General features: G+C 43.9%; 2 protein-coding genes across 3 annotated transcripts in view; one reads left to right on the top strand and one right to left on the bottom strand.

Annotated features, from left to right (window-relative positions):
- The first annotated feature begins 2669 nt into the window (after positions 1-2669).
- The window catches only part of LOC136837345 (ATP-dependent 6-phosphofructokinase-like), a 33051-nt gene continuing 14139 nt past the window's right edge, over positions 2670-21581 (top strand). Inside the window, exon 1 of one of the 2 annotated variants that reach the window (XM_067102088.1) lies at positions 2670-2885. The gene's annotated coding sequence lies outside the window, so the exon portion shown is untranslated. Of the gene's footprint in view, positions 2886-18741; positions 18941-21581 lie in introns of those variants that run through there. The other variant, XM_067102090.1, reaches the window with a different exon arrangement.
- On the bottom strand, positions 9023-9520 carry LOC136837437 (uncharacterized). Its single transcript, XM_067102216.1, has one exon. The coding sequence runs from the start codon at positions 9518-9520 to the stop codon at positions 9023-9025; it is 498 nt and encodes a 165-aa protein (XP_066958317.1).

The following is a 21581-nucleotide window of genomic DNA, read 5'->3' as shown; positions in this document are numbered from 1 at the left end:
TTAGTGTACATGACGTTATGGGACTCAATCAAAACACTGTTGGGTGGAAAATTCCATTACGTAAGTTGCCTAACACCATTCAGGAATTTTCCATGAGACAATATTTTTCATTCTTATTATAATAACTAGAGATTCTTTTGTTCTGAAACTATGTAATGATAAATATTATTATTAACTGTAATTCCACTTCCTCTCTAATTATCGTTTTAAAGAGTTTTTAAAATAAAAACCTCATCTGGGATCTGTCCATGCACTCGTATGGCTGTGCCCTGCCGCATCTAGACTCCCATACAGAGGGGATCATTCTGAGACCTATAGCCGTGTTGAGAAGAGAGAACCAGTACTCTCTCTCTCTCTCACTCTCCTTTTCTCTCTCTCGCTCGCTCGCTGTCGGGACTTCGAATGTCCTGTTGTAACGTAATTGATATTTTGGTAGACAATGGTCACTCATAACCTTTAACTGTTTAATTCCTTAGTAAATGTGTCTGAGTTATCTGAACAGTGTATTTTATTAAGTGTGTGTATAACGGCGCCTGATTAAAGACACAAAGCATTTGGTACCAAGGTATTGTAACATAATTATTGGTTTTTAGTGCACTAAAAATAATATTTACAGTGATTGTAAGCAAAGATACTTTTTCCCTTTTTTAATACTTTTCATGTTAAATGTTTTATCCTTTGTATTTTGTAGAATTTTATATATACTTGGTGTGTTTGCTATTGGCTTAATTTTTGTTTTACATTTTTTGATATTTAATCTTTTTGCAGAGTATATTTCTGTGTCTTTTGTATCCACATTATTATATGATTGATTTATTTGCCTTATTTTGTTTAACACTTGGGAATTAAAATTTTGTTACTTAACAATTTAAATTTTACTTGAATAATTTTTTGATTAATTAATAAATTAATTTCTGATTTAATTTTGACTGATGATTAATTCAGACTTAATCCGATTTTGTTTTGTTTTCAAGTAATAATAATTTCCCTGAGACTGTTAATGTCACGCATAATCTTTGAATTTAAAACTAAATTTTTGTATTTAAAATTACTATCTCAGAGTTTCATTTGTTGACCCACCAGTAATTTTGATTTGAATTAGAGATAGAGTGATAAGTGAGATGTTTTCCTTCAAGCAATTGAAGTGAGCTCGAACCAGGGAAATGAAATAAATAGAAATACTTGAACTTTTATAATGTTATTGGGGTGATGCCCTTTGATTTTACCTCACACCTATTTTAATGAACGTGCTGTCTTAGATGATTGATAAGTTCTATAAGGGATCACTGTTGCCTTTAGAGAAATCAGTCGTTTTGTATGTGTAATGAGGGTTCAGGTGTCTGGCTGTTGTGAGGTAACTATAATTGTCAAATAAATGGTAAGTTTGGTAATCAAATATCAAGCATTTATATACCAGGTATGATTTGAAGAACAGACACTGGACACTTCGTCACAATATATATATATATATATATATATATATATATATATATATATATATATATATATATATATATATATATATATATAAACCAACTAGTATTAAAGATAGATAGGATTTCAACCAGTTACAAACAGCTGATAACTAACGCTTTTGTTTTTTACATTCCAACAAGCCGACACTGTTTTGTTGAAGACATCTGGTGACGTCATCAACCATATTTATGAAAGAACACTGAAGAATCCTCTCCACTCTCGCTGTTTACGTAATGACAGAGTCGCCAGGTGTCACTTTTATGAAAATGCCAATTTTAAATTTCTACAAATATTCGCTTTGTGAGTGTGTGCTCTTGCATCTGATGATAGCTAATAAAGTTATGGAATCATAGCAGGTACAGTGCTCTTAGCCTCCATACGTAGTGTTCTCTGCATTGCTCAGATCAAAAAATAGCTAACTGGTCTTTTTCGTAGCTCATGCAGACGCTATCATCCTCCATCGTAGCCTTATGGGCAAATTCTAATTCTTACAAAAATGTTAGTTTTGCATTGTTAATTATTGCTCAACTCTCATAGTGATTATTGAAAATGATGTATTAATCAGATGAAAATACATTAAGGGAGGGAAAATAGAATTAATAGCTATAATTATATGAAAACATAAAGTGTCCCGCCTGTAACTCTACAATCCTTGGATATGAAAGTTTCGCCAGTAAAAATGAAAACCGGCAACATCAACAAAGAAAAATATAAAGTAATTGGCACTTTAAGAGGATTTCTTCATTTCATATCAGTTCGAGAATATATTAAATAAGATTTAAATCTTTGTAGGATGAACAATTACTCAAAGACGAGATGTGTAAAAAAAATTTAGAATGGAATTTAAAAGTTCGTCACTTTTGGCAACTGTTTGATGACGTTAAAGCAGACGAAGTTAATGACGCCACCGATTGCCAATCACAGAGCAGCAACTTTCCCTCCAAAACAGCAAGTACTATGTGAGGTTCCTGCAGTTCATGTGTTGTACCGAAATTCCATATGGAATTTGTATTTTGTTATTATATTGATTTTCTTTAATTAGCATGGTCACTGGAAGACAGTCAGTTTAGCTTTAACATATTTAACTACCCTCTGGGTTGTTAACAGCTCATTGTTTCCAGCGGCCGGTCTGGTTTTGACCGAACCAGGCACTAATTATGCTTTTGCTTTCTTGAATTCTTCCTGAGGTTGGCGGAAACTGAAGTTAGTTACTAAGAAGTTGTTGATCACAAAGGGTCTAGGAACGCTCTGATACTCTGAGCTCCAATTTATACTAGCAGAAACACAGCAGGCCCTTTGAAGCGACGGCAAGAACTTTCATCATGAAAGGTCCGTTTAACCCCACCCAGAAGAAACTCTTCTTCAGCGCAGCCTCTCTGCATGTACGCCTTCGTCCCAAGATGATAACGGTGGGTCTGTAAAACTCAGGGGGAGTTTTTCCTGTCGATCCTTCATCATTTGTAGGGATAATGGTATCCCATATTAAATGCCTTCCAATTACCATCACTTACATTTGTTTAGTATTATGATTCTAAATATCATACCCGTCATTCTTACCTTGCATATTCGTAATACGAAGTTTTCGTTTCCTTTTAGGGGTATATCTTAAATGCTGTGTATGTGTACATCAGTTTTGACAGTTTATGGACTTAAGTTTTCCAAGGTTTGCAACTTGCTGAGTGTTATACGTAGGCTACTGCACATATCGATATTGTTAAATTTAAATATATACATACGATTTTATTGTGCAGCATTTACTTACTGTAGGTGTTTCATAACATTTCAAGGTTTAGGAAGTGGCTGGATTAAGCGCGTTCCCCCTTGCTTTACGATGAACAACTTTGTGTTATAGCGATCGAATCAACACACGGACAATTTAGAAAGCATATTTCGGAAATACAATAAATCACTTGGTTTTCGTCAACGTTTCAGTTAGCCTTCTAATACGTCCCGGTGTATGGAATAAAATTCAGGCATGCTTTGCTTTTGATACTTTTCGAAATCGTCAAAATTTCTGGGTTTTTCTCGTTTTTGAGATTTTAATTATTTTTCCTTTTCTTCGTGATGTATGTGAGTTATTTGATAATAAAACGCCTTTTGATAATAACTTAATCTCTAAATATACAGATAAAAGCAGATCAGTTCCGTTCGTATTTTGATTATTCAATGCGATATACCATGTCTCTCAATTTACCTTGGGTGTGCATATTATTTTTTATTATTAGCTGAGAGAAAAAGAGTCATAATTTGAACTGATAACAGTATTAAACTGGCATCTGGATGCTGTGAGAACTTATGTGTTTTTCCTGGCTATTATTCACATGTCATATGACTTCCACATTTCTAATGTACATTAAATATAGAATCCGCATTCTCTCTACCAGTCTTCACAAACTTTCCAATAATCCTTTTTCTCATTCGAGCTATTCCTTTCCTATTACGTTTTTCTTAACCACTTTCGTTTAAACGATTTGCTCTTTTATCCTCAAACGATACAAACAAAACCATGTTAGCATCACTACCGTCTAGAGATGAGAAAGAATACAATTTTCGTAACATGAGCTCTCATTATCATTGCAAGCGTATTGAGGATAGAAATTTCTGCTTTCCCTTTTTTTGATAATTTCATATGTAAGTCTAGATATTAGGCATTATTATTATTGATTGATATATATATATATATATATATATATATATATATATATATATATATATATATATATATATATATATATATATATATATATATATATATATATATATATATATATATATATATATTTAATAGAAGTAGATAGAAAGTAATACAACCAGTAATAAAAATCTGGCAAAAAAGCCTTTGTTTTTACATGCCACCATGCCGAGACTCTTTCGTGGTCTGATGATGTCATCAACTATAGTTATGAAGGAGCTTTGGAGAATCTTCCGACTCTCACTGTTTATGTAATGACAGGAGTCGCCAGGTGTCACTTTTATAAAAATGACAGATTTAAATTTCGACAAATATTCGCTTTGAGAATGTGTATTCTTGCATGCGATGGTAGCTATTAGATTTATGGAATCATCGGAGGTGTAATGATATATGCTCTTGGCCTCCATACGAAGTGTACTCTGTGTTTATCAAGCAAGAGAGTCGCCGACTAGGCTCTTTTACGATATTTATGCAGACGCTCTCTTCCTACATTGTAGCCATTTGGGTGAATTCTAATTCTTACAAAAACATTCGTCTTGGGCCGTTATTTACTGTCAGTTCTCACTATAGTTATTTGAAACGGTATATAATCTGATAACAGTGCATTAATGGAGTAAATGAGAACTAATTTCTTCATTGTATCAAAAACCAAATGTTAATTGCTTATTACGCTAGACTCCTTGGATATGAACACACAAGCTGGCAGCTCATCAGTAAGCAAAAACGTCGAATAATTAGCACTTAAAGTGGTTTTATTTTTATCAAATCTATTGAAAGTAAGTTTAGAGATTTGAAGACTTTGTTACAAGGGATATTAACACAAAAACGAGGTCTGTTAAAAAAAAATATGGTGGTTTAGAGTTAAAAAGTTAGTCACTTTTGGAAACTGTTTCATGACGTTGAAGAGACGTTTAATGACGTCATCAACAGCCAATCACAGAGCAGCAACCGTCCCGCCAAAACAGCAAGTATTTCGTGGGGTTCCCCTAGTTAATGCATTGCTGTTTGAAACTTTTTTCAGAAATTTCCAAAATTTCTGCATTTTGAACATTTTTTCCTCTTGCTTCAGTTATTTGATAATTTAACCCCTTTTAATACTGATTTAATAATTAAATATAAAAAAATTGAAATGTATGAAATCCACTCCTATCATACTGAATGATAAGAGAAGTTATGCCATTTTTTTTCTATTTAGATTGTGTGTACATTATCTCTTTTTTTTTAACGGAGGGAGAGAAAGAGAAATATAATAAAAACTGATAACAATATAAATTGATAACAATATTAAACTAACAACTAGATGCTTTAAGAACTCCTGTTTATTCTTGATTATTTCCTTGTCAAATGACTTCCTCGATTTTAATGTAACATCATGCATGAATCCACACCCTCTTAATAAACTTTCTAATCCTTCCTCTCTTAAGATCCCCTTCCTTTCTTATTATACATTCTTCATCAAAATAAAGTAAAAAATTATAAACATCGTTACTGTGTAGAGAGAAGAAACATGAATTTTATGAATATAGGCTCTCCTTATCCTTAAATTAAGTGAAAGTAATAATGGCACGTAGATGAAATCTTTGTGATCAGAAGTTATTATTTTGATGAACATTATGCATAATCTATTCAGACATGCTTCCACATTACGAAGGTTCCAGTCTTGAATAACGTAATATATATATATATATATATATATATATATATATATATATATATATATATATATATATATATATATATATGTATATGTATGTATATATGTGTGTGTGTGAGAGGTGCGAAATAATGAGCAGGGAGACAAACACTGCTGATTTATCGATAAAAATTAGCTGCTTATAAATCTGGATGCGGACGTCTGCGTAGTGCAAAGAGACCGCTGGTACAAAGATTTACAGGACAAACTAGTTCCTTAAAAAACAGGACAGGTTCATACAGAGAGCATAGTGATAAACAATGTCTGACATATGAAATGAATAACTTGTTACTTGTACATAATACATGATTGCTTGGAAAGACAACATATACATAGTTTATAATTGTGATGATAAATATATGTTCTCCTCGAGCTTAGGTCGCGGAAAGACACTGCAGAAAATGGGATGTTCTCCACAGAGAACGCGTTGAGCGGGGACTTTACAATACTCGCCCCCCACCAAAAGACGGAGGCAACGTCTGATTAAACTAGGTATCTCCTGGGGCGACGAAGGGGGCCTCTCTTTCTTGACGTCAACTGGAGAGGGTGATCGCCTTCCCCGATGTCCTCTGCAGTGGTTTGTTGTGGTGCATTTCCGTCAGGTTTCTGGGTTTTCTGGGGACGCCATCGCCTCCTTCCTGAGACAGGGGTTGTTTGAGGGGCTGCTGTATCCGCCTCTGTTGCCCCCCTCCAGGAATGCGGGTTTGAGACAATCTATTGACACCCAGTCTTCCCGCCCATGGATGGATATTTGGAATGCCTTCTTGTTCCTTTCCACGACAAGGAAAGGTCCTCAGTAGGGCCTAATCAAGAGTGGGCGTATGGCGTCGTCCCTGATGAAGACGTGGGTGGAGGAGGACATCTCGGGGGCCGGTGAATGTCTTTTGGCAGGGGGCGAACTTTCCAACTCTGTCTCGGAGCCTCTGTATTCCTATGTCGTCCCTGTTCTCTGCGATGAGTTCCCCTGGGACTACCAGAGTCTCCCCATAGACTTTTTTTGTTGAGGAGGGACCACCGTTGGCTCTGGGGGTGGTCCTCAATCCGAAGAGGACCCAGGGTAGCTGGTACTTCCAGTTTTCAGAAGAGCAATGAGCCATGAGGGATGCCTTCAGAGACCTGTGGAACCTTTCCACCATTCCGTTGGCTGCAGGGTTGTAGGTGGTGGTGCTGTGGTGAGTGGTCCCCATTAGATGTGCCAGGGCGGTCCACAGCTCAGACAGGAAAGCGGGTCCCCTGTCTGTCGTTATGTCGTCCGGGACACCAAACCGGCTGATCCAGCTGGAGAGGAGGGCTTCCGCGCCTGCCCTGGAGTTGGCTTCTTCCATGGGCATGGCTTGTACATGTATTATGTACAAGTAACAAGTTATTCATTTCATATGTCAGACATTGTTTATCACTATGCTCTCTGTATGAACCTGTCCTAATACATCGACGTGGATGTGCCCAAAATGTCTCTTTGGCCGGGGAAATTCGCCCACCCCTGATTCGGTGTGCCGCCCCACTTTACTTGTCTGACACTGCATACATTGTCTTGCCCAGGCCGTCGCGTCTTTCCATATGCTGTGCCAGACAAACTTCTTCGTCAGCAGTCTGGCTGTTGTCCTTCCGGAGGGGTAGGATAGGCAGTGGATGGTGTCGAAAACCAATCGACATCTGGAGGCAGGTGCCAGGGGGCGGGGGCATCCAGTACTGATATCGCTCAGTAATGTTGAACCTTCTGAGCCGAAGGGCACGTCCTTCCACTTCCGCAATGTCACAGCTGTACGGTAAGCTGGGGTCTCAGGGTCAGCAGCTTGTTCGCGGGCAAGGTCCTCATAATCGATTCCAAGCTATACGGAATCGCATCTCGATCCTCGAGAGGGCGTCGACTACCGGGTTCTTCCTGCCGGGGAGGTACCTGATGGTGCAGGTGAACTCCGCAATGGCTGCGAGGTGCCGCTGCTGCCTAGAGGACCATGTGTCGCCCAGCTTCGTGATGGCATGGACCAGCAGCTGGTGGTCGGTCCATATTGTGAAGGGCGTCCCCTCGAGGAGGAACTTGAAGTGCCGTACCACCTGGTATGCTGCGAGGAGTTCTCGGTCGAAGGTGCTGTAGCGGGATTCGGTGGGGTTTAGCCTCCTACTGAAGAAGGCAATGGGCTGAGGGGTCCCTCTGATGATCTGTCCCAGAACTGCCTCGCAGGCGACGTTGCTGGCGTCTGTCATCAGCTGGAGGGGAGCGCTGGGATACTGGTAGGCCAAAGATGTTGCTTTGGTGAGGGAGGCCTTCGTCAAGGGGAAAGCCTTCTGTTGGTCAGGTCCCCACACTAAGGTCTTCGGACGTCCCTTCAGGACCTCCATCAGGGAGCCATGGTATGAGCAATCCCCTGGATGAATCTTCTGTAGTAGTTGACCATCCCAAGGAATTCTTGTACGGCCTTGATGGAGGTAGGGTTGGGGAACTTCTCAACAGCTTCGACCTTCGATGACATCGGGCGGACGCCCTGGCCCCGTGGAAAGAGGCCGTCAGGTCCTGCATGTTCGGCAGGGGGTAGTGGTCCGGCTCTGTTGCCAGGTTCAACTGCCTGTAGTCGCCGCAGGGCCTCCAGGTGCCATCTGCTTTCTGCACCATGTGAAGAGGGTTTAAGGGGTGCAAAAGAAATGAGCAGGAAAAATTTACTGCTGATTTATTGGTGACCCAGGCGGTTTATATAGCGGCAGACTGACGCCACGCCGCGGAACACAATGAGAACAAGGGTGACCTGAGGCCGATAGTAATTAACAATAAATACAGTGAACGAATACACTTTGAATCATACAAATGGACAGAAACAGAGTTGAATACAATCTGATGCCTGCAAAAGAAGAATACATATACAAATTGGAGACAGGTAAATAATTATATACATAATTTAAATGATTGGATCAGCGTGACCCGTCATGCCAGGTGTGACGAATTGTAGAGGCAAAGAAAATGGGATGTCACCATAGAAAACTCGCTCAGCAGAGACTTTACAAATACTCCCCCGCAAGACGTGGGTAACGTCTGATTAGTCGGCGTATCTGCTGGGGCGCTGAAGGTGCCGCGGCTATGTGAGGACATCAGGGAAACACCCTGTGTGTGGGGGCGGCTGGCTGCCGGTGTGGGCGGGTGTTTCCGGGGGCGGCCGTGTGCCAGCTTCTTACGGGGGGGCTGGCTGCGGCGACAACTGTCCAGGTGGAGGGTGCGGTGAGGTGACGTCTGTGTCCTCCTCCAGGAGGGCGGGCTTGATGTGGTCTACCAACACCCAGTCGTTCTTCCCGTGAAGGACGAGCAGGAACGCCTTGTTGTTCCTCTCCAGCACATGGAAGGGCCCCCTGTAGGGCCTGGTCAGTGGCGGGCGGACGGTGTCATCCCTGATGAAGATGTGGGTGGTGAAGGACAAGCTGGGCGGCGTGAAGGTGACCAACCTGTCGGTATATGTCCGCTTGCAGGGGGCGAACTTGCCGACTATGTCATGAAGCCTCTGGACAGATGGGTTGTGGTGGTCCTCTGTAACTAGCTCACCCGGGACCACGAGGGGCTCGCCGTAGGTTCTCTCAGCTGTGGACGGGGCACTGTCTGGCCTGGTGGCGGTTCTCAGCCCGAGGAGGACCCACTGCAGCTGGTATTTCCAATCCTCAGCTGTGCAGCAGGCCATGAGGGACGCCTTCAGGGACCTGTGAAACCGCTTGACCAAGCCGTTGGCTGCAGGGTTGTAGGCCGTGGTGGTGCGATGAGCTGTCCCCAGCAGTCGTGCCAGGGCGGACCACAATTCTGTTGTAATGTGGTCAGGGACGCCGAAGCGGCTGATCCAACTGGAGAGTAGGGCCTTGGCGCACGTGCTGGCGATGGCTTCTTGCATGGGTGTGACTTTGGGCCACCTTGTTGAGCAGTCGACCACCATCAGGATATATCTGGCCCCGCCTGACGGGGGAAGGGGCCCAATGATGTCGATGTGAACATGGCCGAACCGCTACCCTGGCTGCGGAAAATGGCCAATTCCAAACTCTGTGTGACGCCCCACTTTGCTGGTTTGGCATTGCAGGCACTACCTCGCCCAGGTCCTCGCATCCTTCTGCACTCCATGCCAGATGAACTTCTCTGATAGCAGCTTGGCCGTTGTCCTGCCAGAGGGGTGGAACAGCCCGTGGAGGACGTCGAATACCTGGCGGCGGCAGGAGGTGGGCACCAGGGGGCGGGGCTGGCCGGTACTGACGTCTCAAAGGAGATTTGGGCCCCTGGGGCGAGGGGCACATCCCTCCACTTCAGGGACATGATGGCGGTGCGGTAGGCTGGGGTCTCTGGGTCAGCGGCCTGCTCCCTGGCGAGGTCCTCGTAGTTGATCCCGAGCTGCACTGTGCTAAGCTCGACTCTGGAGAGGGCGTCTGCCACAGGGTTCTTCCTGCCGGGGAGGTACTTGACGGAGCAGGTGAACTCTGCAATGGCAGCGAGGTGTCGCTGCTGCCTGGAAGACACTAAGGATTTTGGTTGGCCTCTCAGGGTTTCCGTCAGGGGGGCCATGGTGTGTGCGATACCGGGGATGAACCTCCTGTAGTAGTTCACCATCCCAAGGAACTCCTGGATGGCCTTGACGGAGGTGGGGATGGGAAACCTGGTGACGGCCACGACTTTAGATGTGAGCGGGCGGACACCATCCGGGGATATCTCGTGGCCCAGTAAGTCAGCTTTCTGGACGCCGAAGGTGCACTTGTCGAACCTTACAACAAGGCCATTCTCCTGCAGGTGCTGCAGGACTTCCCGGATGTTCCTCTGGTGCTCCTTGTGGGACCTAGAAAATATAAGGATATCATCCACGTAGCAGACGCAGAACTTCGGGTCTCCCAGGATGCTGTCCATGAGCCGCTGGAAAGTCGCCCCCGCGTTCCTCAGGCTGAGGGTGGAGAAGGCGAAGACATAGGACCTGAAAAGTGTGATGATGGCAGTCTTCGGTATGTCCTCTGGCGTGACTGGTACATGGAAATAAGATATCAAGAGATCCAACTTAGAAAATATTTTGGACCCGTGGAAGGAGGCCGTGAGATCCTGCATATTTGGCAGGGGGTAATGGTCAGGTTCCGTTGCGAGGTTGAGCTGCCTGTAGTGGCCGCAGGGTCTCCAGGAGCCGTCCGGTCTCTGCACCATGTGGAGAGGGAAGGCCCACGGGCTGGAGGCCTTCTTGCATATTCCCATCCATTCCATTTCGGAGAAGGCGTTCTTGGCCTCCTGAAGGCACCGAGGGGGAAGCCTCCGGAACCTTGCGTGTGCAGGGGGACCCTTTGTTTTTATGTGATGGTAGATGCCATGTTTAGCTGGGGCCCCGGGTACCTGGCGGAGCTCAGGCCTGAACACGTCAGGGAACTCCTTCAGCAGCTGTGAGTACTGGTTGGGGGCGACGGAGCAGATGGTGGGTGCCTCGGGTCCCGTTGCTAACGGGAGGGACTGGCAGGAGTCAGCGTTGAGGAGGCGCTTCCGACCGATGTTGACTGCCAGCCCGAAGTGGGCAAGGAAATCCACACCCAGGAGTGGGGTCCTAAGGTCCACGACGACGAAGTCCCAGGAATATCTCCGGCCAAGGATGGAGATCGACAGGAGCCTGGTGCCATAGGAGAGGATGGGGGACCCGTTGGCGGCCGTCAGGAGGGCAGCCGGGTCCGGTGCACACTTGCAGTCCTCTCTGGACAGTGGGAAGATTGGTCTAACGGCCCCTGTGTCGACCAACATCATCCTGCCGGAGACGGTGTCGCGGATGTAGAAGCCTACTGGCTCCGAGCCCCTGGGTTCTTCTGTTGCCATGGCAGCCTGTCCTGTTGGCCGCTGCCTCTCCCGTTTTTTTGACAGGCGAATGAGTACGGCGGCTGGCAATTCCGGGCGTCCCTGCCGAACCGCCTGTGGTAGTGGCAAGGACCCGGGGGATTCCACCTGCCGTGAGGCGTTGGGCGCCTCCTCTGCACCCTCCTCCTGCTGGATGGTGCTGACGGGGAGTGCGGGCGCTGGTGCCCGTTAGGTGCTGCGTAGTGCGAATCAGGACCTTGAGGGGTATGGCGTAGGGCTCAGGGATTTGAGTGTGGACCTCCGGGAGGAGCTGACGGAGGAGGAGCTCCCACGACAGGCTTATTTCAAGTTGTTTTCCACTGCTGTCGGTGTCAGGGAGGGTGAGGAGGTCCTGTATCATGCCCCATGACTCCATGACGCTCTGATCCTGACTCGGGCTGACGGCGAGGTCGAGGGAACAGGTGGCCTGCTCGGCGACCGGCAGGGAGCATGTCTCGAGGAGGGACTTTTTCAGGAGGCGGTCGGTGAGGGGGCATGCGGCGGACACCCACAGGACGAGTTTCCTGTAGATCTCTGGCAGGGTATTGAGAACTGTGTCTGCTTGTAGCACCTCGTCGTTGAGTTCCACCAGCCTGAATTGACTCTCGACCCTGTACAGCCACGCTGATGGGTTCCCCTGCGTGAAAGGCGGCAGCTTTATGGTCAGGGCAGCCTTTGCTTGTCCTGCTGGACAGGGCCCCAGGCAGGGGAGAGTGCGGGGCGCGGGCAGGGGTGTGGAGGAGCGCGAAAGCCTCGGCGCGGCGGCGGGCGTGGGTGATATGGGCGGGAGGTAGACATCTGAATCCGCGAGGTTGGCGGTTAATTGAACGAGGGAGGGGATTTCCGCGTCCATGCTCGCTCTTGCCCACTTAATTGGAGTGGGATACTCGCGTGAAAACGCACTTGGAAGCACGCCGTGTGAGTCCATTAATGACGCTGGTGATTTGCCGACGAGAGTCAGCATACCCAAACACTGGTTATAGCGCCGTAGTGAGACCGTTAGGGGCGTGGGTAGTTCCTGGAGCCAAGACTGAGTCGCCGTGTGAGTCCGCTAATGGCTCCAGGAACCACTCCGGAGTCACCACTTTAAGAGGTGCAAAAGAAACGAGCAGGAAAAATTTACCGCTGATTGATTGGTGACCCAGGCGGTTGATATAGCGGCAGACTGATGTCACGCCGCGGAACACAATGAGAACAAGGGTGACCTGAGGTCGATAATAATTAACAATAAATACAGTGAACGAACACACTTGGAATCATACCAATGGACAGAAACGGAGTTGAATACAATCTGATGCCTGCGAAAGAAGAATACATGATATACAAATTGGAGACAGGTAAATAATTATATACATAATTTAAATGATTGGATCGGCGTGATCCGCCATACCAGGTGTGACGAATTGTAGAGGCAAAGAAAATGGGACGTCACCATAGAAAACTCGCTCAGCAGAGACTTTACAAGGGGAAGCCCACGGGCTGGGAGCCTTTTTGCATATGTCCATCCTTTCCATCTCTGCGGAGACCTTTTTGGCCTCCTGAAGGCGCTGCCGGAGAAGCCATCAGAACATCGCATGCATTGGGGGCGGCCTTTGTCATAATATGGTGGTATATCCCGTGTTTGGCAGGAGTCCCAGGCATCTGGCGGAGCTTGGGTTTGAAGACCTCCGGGAACTTCAGGAGGGAACCATACTGGTGGGGCATGATGGAACAGATAACAGGCTCCCTGGTGAATGGCGGCAGCCTTATGTTAAGGGCCATCTTTGGTTGGTCCATCACGGGGGTCATCGCGTGGGGAGGTGGTACTGGTGTGGAGGTGCGCTCGGGAGGGGGTTGCAAGAGGGAGGTGTCTGCCTCCGAGAGGTTCGCAGTAATTTGTACGTGGTTGGGAATGTCTCCATCCATGCTCGCTTTGCACTCTCACTTGGAGTGTGTGGGAACACTCACGCCAATACATGCTGGGGGAGCGTGCCATGTGGGTCCACTAATGACATTGGCGACCTGCTGACGAGGGTCGGTTAACACCCGAACGCTTTGTTAAAGTGCTGTAGTTAGTCCATTAGTGGCGTAGGTTAGGTTCATTGGGCCAAGACTTAGTCGCTGTTTGGGTCCGTTAATGGCTTCCGGGAACCACTCCGGGGGTCACCACTGTGAGAGAGGTGCGAAATAATGAGCAGGGAGACAAGTACTGCTGATTTATTGATAAAACTTAACTGCTTATAAAGCGGGATGCAGACATCTGCGTAGCACGCAGAGACCGCTGGTACAAAGATTTACAGGAGACCTGAGGTCAAACTAGTTCCTTAAAAAACAGGACAGGATCATACAGAGAACATAGTGATAAACGATGTCTGACATATGAAATAAATAACTTGTTTCTTGCACATAATACATGATTGCTTGGATAGCCAACATACACATAGTTTATAATTGTGATGATAAATATATATTCTCCTCGACCTTAGGTCGCAGAAAGGCACTGCAGAAAATGGGATGTTCTCCACAGAGAACGCATTGAGCGGGGACTTAACATATGTATGTGTAAGGACTGGGGTATGAGTGACATACTGGCTGGGTGTTAACTGCTTTATTGGTTGTTCCTTACTGAGATCAATGTACAGAATCCTCGAAGATGTTATTGACGCGTACTTCCTTGTGAGCTGTGTAATGTAGCATCTACACACAGACAGGTAAAAGAGAGATAAAAGATTCAGACATCTGTGTTTGTTGGCAGACAAACAGATAGCGATATCAAGAGACATGATTAACATACAGTGATGAAACATATATCAATGGAAAGGCCAGGAAATTCTACATATGGCCAATTGCATGAGATTCAAGACAGATTAATGAATACAATGCAGTAGCATAATATATGTGAAATGGCGAGACGTTTGGCGTCTTCACAAACAGAAACATACACACAGTTTGATACAGAAGATTCGTTGGAACATTATGAGTACATGATTAGAATGCTTGCATGGCAATGCAAGTAGTGGTGATTGTACATACATCAAGACAACAATGGCTAGGGAGAAACAGACGGAAATATTGTATGGTTGAAATCGCGTTCCTTTAGAGAAAGAAAACGAGATGCTCTTGTTGTCTTGTCCACTCCGATGGACGACGCACACACGCACACACACGTGTTTGGAAGAGACAGCATCAGGCTCTTACAATACTCTCCCCCAAGACGTGGGTAACATCTGATTGTTTGGAAGAGACGGCGTCGGGGTAACGGGCTCTTACAATGTTCCCCCCCCAAGCGAGGCATCAGTGCGGAAATTGTCTTGCCGACAATTGTAGTTGGCTCGAAGGGCTTGGGCTAGGGGTGGGTAGGAGGCTGAAGGGCGGCGCCGGCCAGCAGGAGCTCAAGGAGGACGGGAGCGGGTTGAAGGGTGACGACGGGTGATCCTTCGGTGGCTGGCTCGAGGACTGAAGGATGATGACGGCTGATCCTTGGTAGCCAGCTCGAGAGGGGCGGCAGCAGGCTGAAGGATGACGTGGCTGGTCCTTCATTGGTCAGCTCGTCCAGTACGAGTGCAGGGGCGGCTTCAGGTTTCCTGGAGGAGGCATCCAGGGCACCGGTGATGGGGTGGGTCATCTCAGAGGGTCGGAGTTCTACTGAGAACTCGGGAATGGCGGAAGCAGCGAGGCGGCGCGAAGGGTCTGTCGGCGTGGGTCGTCATCTTGGGTCGGCCGGGTCCTTATGGTCACTCCGGGGTCACCAGTGTAAGGACTGGGGTATGAGTGACATACTGGCTGGGTGTTAACTGGTTTATTGTTTGTTCCTTACTGAGATCAATGTACAGAATCTTCGAAGATGTTATTGACGCGTGCGAGCAGTAATGTAGCGTCTACACACAGACAGGTAAAAGAGAGATAAAAGATTCAGACATCTGTGTTTGTCGGCAGACAAACAGATGGCGATATCAAGAGACATGATTAACATACAGTGATGAAACATATATCAAGGGAAAGGCCAGGAAATTCTACATATGGCCAATTGCATGAGATTCAAGACAGATTAATGAATACAATGCAGTAGCATAATATATGTGAAATGGCGAGACGTTTGGCGTCTTCACAAACAGAAACATACACACAGTTTGATACAGAAGATTCGTTGGAACATTATGAGTACATGATTAGAATGCTTGCATGGCAATGCAGGTAGTGGTGATTGTACATACATCAAGACAACAATGGCTAGGAGAAACAGACGGAAATATTGTATGGTTGAAATCGCGTTCCTTTAGAGAAAGAAAACGAGATGCTCTCGTTGTCTTGTCCTCCGATGGACGACGTACACACGCACACACACGTGTTTGGAAGAGACAGCATCAGGCTCTTACAATACTCTCCCCCAAGACGTGGGTAACATCTGATTGTTTGGAAGAGACGGCGTCAGAGGGGTAACGGGCTCTTACAATGTTTCCCCCAAGCGAGGCATCGATGCGGAAATTGTCTTGCCGACAATTGTAGTTGGCTCGAAGGGCTTGGGCTAGGGGTGGGTAGGGAGGCTGAAGGTGCGCCGTGCCAGCAGGAGCTCAAGGAGGACGGGAGCGGGTTGAAGGGTGAAGACATGATCCTTCGGTGGCTGGCTCGAGGACTGAAGGATGATGACAGCTGAGGGTAGCCAGCTCGAGAGGGGCGGCAGCAGGCTGAAGGATGACGTGGCTGGTCCTTCATTGGTCAGCTCGTCCAGTACGAGTGCAGGGGCGGCTTTAGGTTTCCTGGAGGAGGCATCCAGGGCTCCGGTGATGGGGTGGGTCATCTCAGAGGGTCGGAGTTCTACTGAGAACTCGGGAATGGCGGGAAGCAGCGAGGCGGCGAAGGGTCTGTCGGCGCGTGGGTCGTCATCTTGGGTCGGCCGGGTCCTTCGGGTCACTCCGGGGTCACCAGTGTAAGGACTGGGGTATGAGTGACATACTGGCTGGGTGTTAACTGGTTTATTGTTTGTTCCTTACTGAGATCAATGTACAGAATCTTCGAAGATGTTATTGACGCGTGCGAGCAGTAATGTAGCGTCTACACACAGACAGGTAAAAGAGAGATAAAAGATTCAGACATCTGTGTTTGTCGGCAGACAAACAGATGGCGATATCAAGAGACATGATTAACATACAGTGATGAAACATATATCAATGGAAAGGCCAGGAAATTCTACATATGGCCAATTGCATGAGATTCAAGACAGATTAATGAATACAATGCAGTAGCATAATATATGTGAAATGGCGAGACGTTTGGCGTCTTCACAAACAGAAACATACACACAGTTTGATACAGAAGATTCGTTGGAACATTATGAGTACATGATTAGAATGCTTGCATGGTAATGCAGGTAGTGGTGATTGTACATACATCAAGACAACAATGGCTAGGGAGAAACAGACGGAAATATTGTATGGTTGAAATCGCGTTCCTTTAGAGAAAGAAAACGAGATGCTCTTGTTGTCTTGTCCACTCCGATGGACGACGCACACACGCTCACACACGTGTTTGGAAGAGACGGCATCAGGCTCTTACATATGTGTGTATATATATATATATATATATATATATATATATATATATATATATATATATATATATATATATATATATATGTATGTATGTGTGTGTGTGTGTGTATACACAGAATAATAATAAATTGAAAGGAATACAAGACATTAAACATAAACGCAATATTTATTTACGAAACAAAAAAATAAACAAATGGTCTTTTTGTTTATTATGCATACACTTCCTTCCTCATTGTAGTCATTTCGGTGAACTCTTCATTCTTGACAAAAGTATCAATAATATTACTGTTTGTCCTTCACAATAATTTTTATAATATATATATATATATATATATATATATATATATATATATATATATATATATATATATATATATATATATATATATATATATATATATATATATATATATATATATATATATATAGAGAGAGAGAGAGAGAGAGAGAGAGAGAGAGAGAGAGAGAGTTGATAAAAGACATTAAATATTGATTTAAATTTTATAGATAAAGGTGCTTATGAAATTTAAGTAACTTTTTTTTTTTGCTCGTTACTCCATGCTCCTTGGATGTGGCTATGCTCTTTACTCCATTAGGAAAAAAACTGGCAACTCTTCGATGAAGAAAAATAACAAATGATTAGCACTTAAAAAGGATTTCATTATTTCAAATAAAGTTGAAGATATTTTATATAGAATTTAAGACTTTGTGATAATGAACATATAACAAAAACAAGATATGTTTCAAATAAACAATTGTTTAGAGTTTAGTGCCTAGTCACTTATGGCAACTGTTTCACGACGTAGCAGCAGAAGTAATTAATGACGTATATTATTCTTAAGTCTACATTCTCTAATGTTCCCCATATGCTTTCTTATCCTTTCCATAATATGACGCACTTTGTTGTTTATTACATTTTTCTTTGTCTCTTTCAGTGAAAACCTGAATTTCTTGTTGTTCTTCAAAGGATAGAAGCAAAATAGTACACATTTAGAAGAGTAGTAGTGTCATCTACGAATATACTGTACATACCACCATGCATATTGGGATGATTGTCTTCCTACCTCATAATCAAAGGTCTCCCCTGCCACCTCAGTACCTATGGATCTCGTATGTAAATGTGGTGTGGTGACTGCGTAGACTTTCACGACTTCCCGACTTTCATACGACTTGATAAGATTCTCTGCTATATTATTTCTTTTTCTCCTACTAACAGGACCCTTAGAATTTAAATTAAAGGAGTTATATATATATATATAAATATGTATATACATATATTATTTTTTCTCTTTGTTCGTCCTCAAAGGGGTTGCACTCTTACGGTTCCCCAAATGCTCCATAAGACAGACCAAGCAATCACAAAGAGTTCTCTTATAGTTGGTCTCGGATGGTATAGTGCTTGTTGGCTGCAACAATGATGGAATATAAAGGACGCAGGAAAGGAGGGCTCTTCCTCCTGTCCTACAACAATCATCACCATCATTACATATCAATACGTCATAGTGACGTCATACTCACACAACTTGAACAACAAGTCGGCAACTGGCACCACCGTAATCCATAACACTGGGTTGTCCGAGTGACTATTCATTAATGTTCTATGGAAATGCTTTCGCCTACGCAATGTATTCGCTAACTACAAGCTAAGTGCTTCGTTTTAAGACCCACTAGAAAGTCTTAGTTTCTTAAACTTTGAACAGATCGGGCAGGCTTATTTTGTTCCATTGGGAGCCAGTAAGGTTCGTGCATGGCGAAAAGTTAAGGAAAGGGTCGTTAGGCTACGATGTAATTGCCCTGATGTTTTTTCTTTTTTAACACAACAAGATGTAGCATTAAGGCAATACTGTTAGATATTTTGTTATTGAAACTTATTATACAAAGCCCTTTTAACATTGGTAGATGATTTTAAGTTACCGCAAGGGTCAATCTGGGTAGCCTGCCTTTCTTGTTTACGAAACATGCTGGGTTCATGGAAAGGCCAGTTTTTCCTTGTTAGTATTTTCAGACTAAAGGGTTTTGTGGTATCGACAGTTCCCCGGTTATCTTTAATATCGTTGTTTTTTCCAAAGGAGAACTACAATACAACTCCGCATGGGGTATTACCTTGGAAATTGACTTTTTCCATGGTATTTCGGTTGCTTATCAAGGAATTACCGGTATTTTTTGTCGGTCGACGGTAATTGACCTGTAATTAACCATAGAACTGATATGTTTTTTGTATGCTGGCCATCCTGGAATACTGTCGCACAAGTGTGGTGTTATAGGGGAACTTTTGGTGAAAAGTGGAATTGCCTTCACCGGATCTAAGTAACACTCCCTACTAAGTTAGGTTAGGTTAGGGTAGATTAAGTTATTATAGTTCCTTTTATAATAGGTTTCCTTAGCCAACCCCTTCTTGAACATATAGCTCCCTAATGACTGCACATGCGTGGAACCATTCCATAACAACAACATGACAGTCCGGTCTTTCTCCCAGCGCTATCCCCCACCCAAAACCCTGCATTCCCAAAAGGTCCCCAACCATGTTGGTAGAGGTGAGGTTAATAATAATTGACCAACAACAAACAACACCACTTCCTTCATCAGCAACACTGAAAGTATAGGAAAAGTCAATTTCCAGGGTAATAGTCTGTGCAGAGCTGTTCTGTAGTTTTACCCTTTCCAATTTTAAAGGACTACATTTATGCGGATCTACTTCCAACAGGTATTACTGGGCTGATAATGACATTACAGGCATGAGCAATTATCATGATGTTTATATTTATTTTCTCAAGGTAATACAGAAGTATTTTTTATTTTGTAATGGTGAGCTTTGTCAAGCATTTTAAAATCTTGAAGATACTGACTTTATACATCTTTGGTACAATAATTCCAATAATTAATTATTGTATTTTTGTACCAGCAAACATAGCTTAAAGCCTAGGCTACATTACCTTTACTTTGTGCTTGGGAATAGACTGGGTGATCATAGGTTATAAAATGTGAAAAAGTATACGGTATGGATATCCATTTAGTTTTGCCCTAATTGAGTTGAGAAGCATTAGTGAATAAATCCTTTAAGGCAACACTATTGTAGTAATTGTGAATTAATATTTTAACTGTACATTATACTACTATTTTATGGATATGACCCATTGATCACGTTTCCTTACGTCATACTATTGGACATGTACTTGTAGCCTTTTAGGCTTGGGTTAATTGAAGTGTTTGTGGCCTATACAGCTATACAGGTAGCTAACTCTTGGTAGTTTTTATTAAACAGTTTGTTCCTTTTATCACCTCTGGGCTATTAGCAGGACTTACACATCACCTATGCTACAGTGGATTGTTCAGTCTGCTTTTTGTCTGTGGAAATGGCTCATAACAACCAGCCATGTGCCAGTCTTAGAAAGAACAAAAGAGAGTTTGGTTGCTGGCTGGATGTGTGTGAAATATGCCACATGCTTTTGGCAGCAAGTTTAAATGGTGAAAGAGCTCATTTTTAAGCTGTCCCTATTGGTTAGAAATCAGAATGTATAATAAGAGACAGCCTGCTTACTCCCAGAAATGAGAGTTTATGGCAGAAATAAAGCCAATTTTCTCCATCCTAGTGTCCAATAGTGCTTCAAAGAAATGAGCAACAATTTTCCTCTCTTATAATGGGAAAAAAGCTCCCATTGAACAGAACTATGTAGAAATATACAGTATGGATATCCATTTTGATTTGTCTTAGTATGGATATCCATTTTGATTTGTCTTAGTATGGATATCCATTTTGATTTGTCTTAATTGAGTTGGGAAGCATTGGTGAATAAATCCTTTAAGGCAACGTTATTGTAGTAATTATGAATTAATATTTGAATACAGTACATTACTACTATTTTACGGATATGACCCATTGGCTACCCAGCAACTTGGGAACCCTAAAAGAAAAATCTCAGGACAGCCACATGATAGGCTCCATCTAATTAAGGAGCTTCCAGTGTCTTCCAGAACATTGTTCACTGCAGTAGCCAGAACACTTATGTGGGCCCCAGTGAGAGCATTCAATGACTTTCTGGAGTGTTCCATTACATATAGCTTGAAAGGCAGCATTGGTGATACCAACATTTTGCTCCCCAATGAAACCTCCCTGTTGCCTTCTTCCCTTATCTTTTGGGACCCTTTAAAGAGTGTGATGTTGCACAACTCCTTGAATGAGCCCAACAACAGAATTGCACAATATACAGTATTCTGTTCTTAAAAAAAGGGAAATCTGGGAAACAACATACCCTTGAGAGTTTCTTTTTCTTTAGGTACAAGCCTACAGTAACTACCAAAGGACCCCTCCAATAACAGAAGAAAGGGCATTACTGTCCAGAGGGAGGCAGAACTCTGGCATCTTTTGAGCAGGTCTGGTCT

Source organism: Macrobrachium rosenbergii, chromosome 59 (genome assembly GCF_040412425.1).
Source record: "Macrobrachium rosenbergii isolate ZJJX-2024 chromosome 59, ASM4041242v1, whole genome shotgun sequence".
In the NCBI taxonomy this organism is placed as follows: domain Eukaryota; kingdom Metazoa; phylum Arthropoda; class Malacostraca; order Decapoda; family Palaemonidae; genus Macrobrachium; species Macrobrachium rosenbergii.
This window is presented reverse-complemented; position numbering and strand designations above follow the sequence as displayed.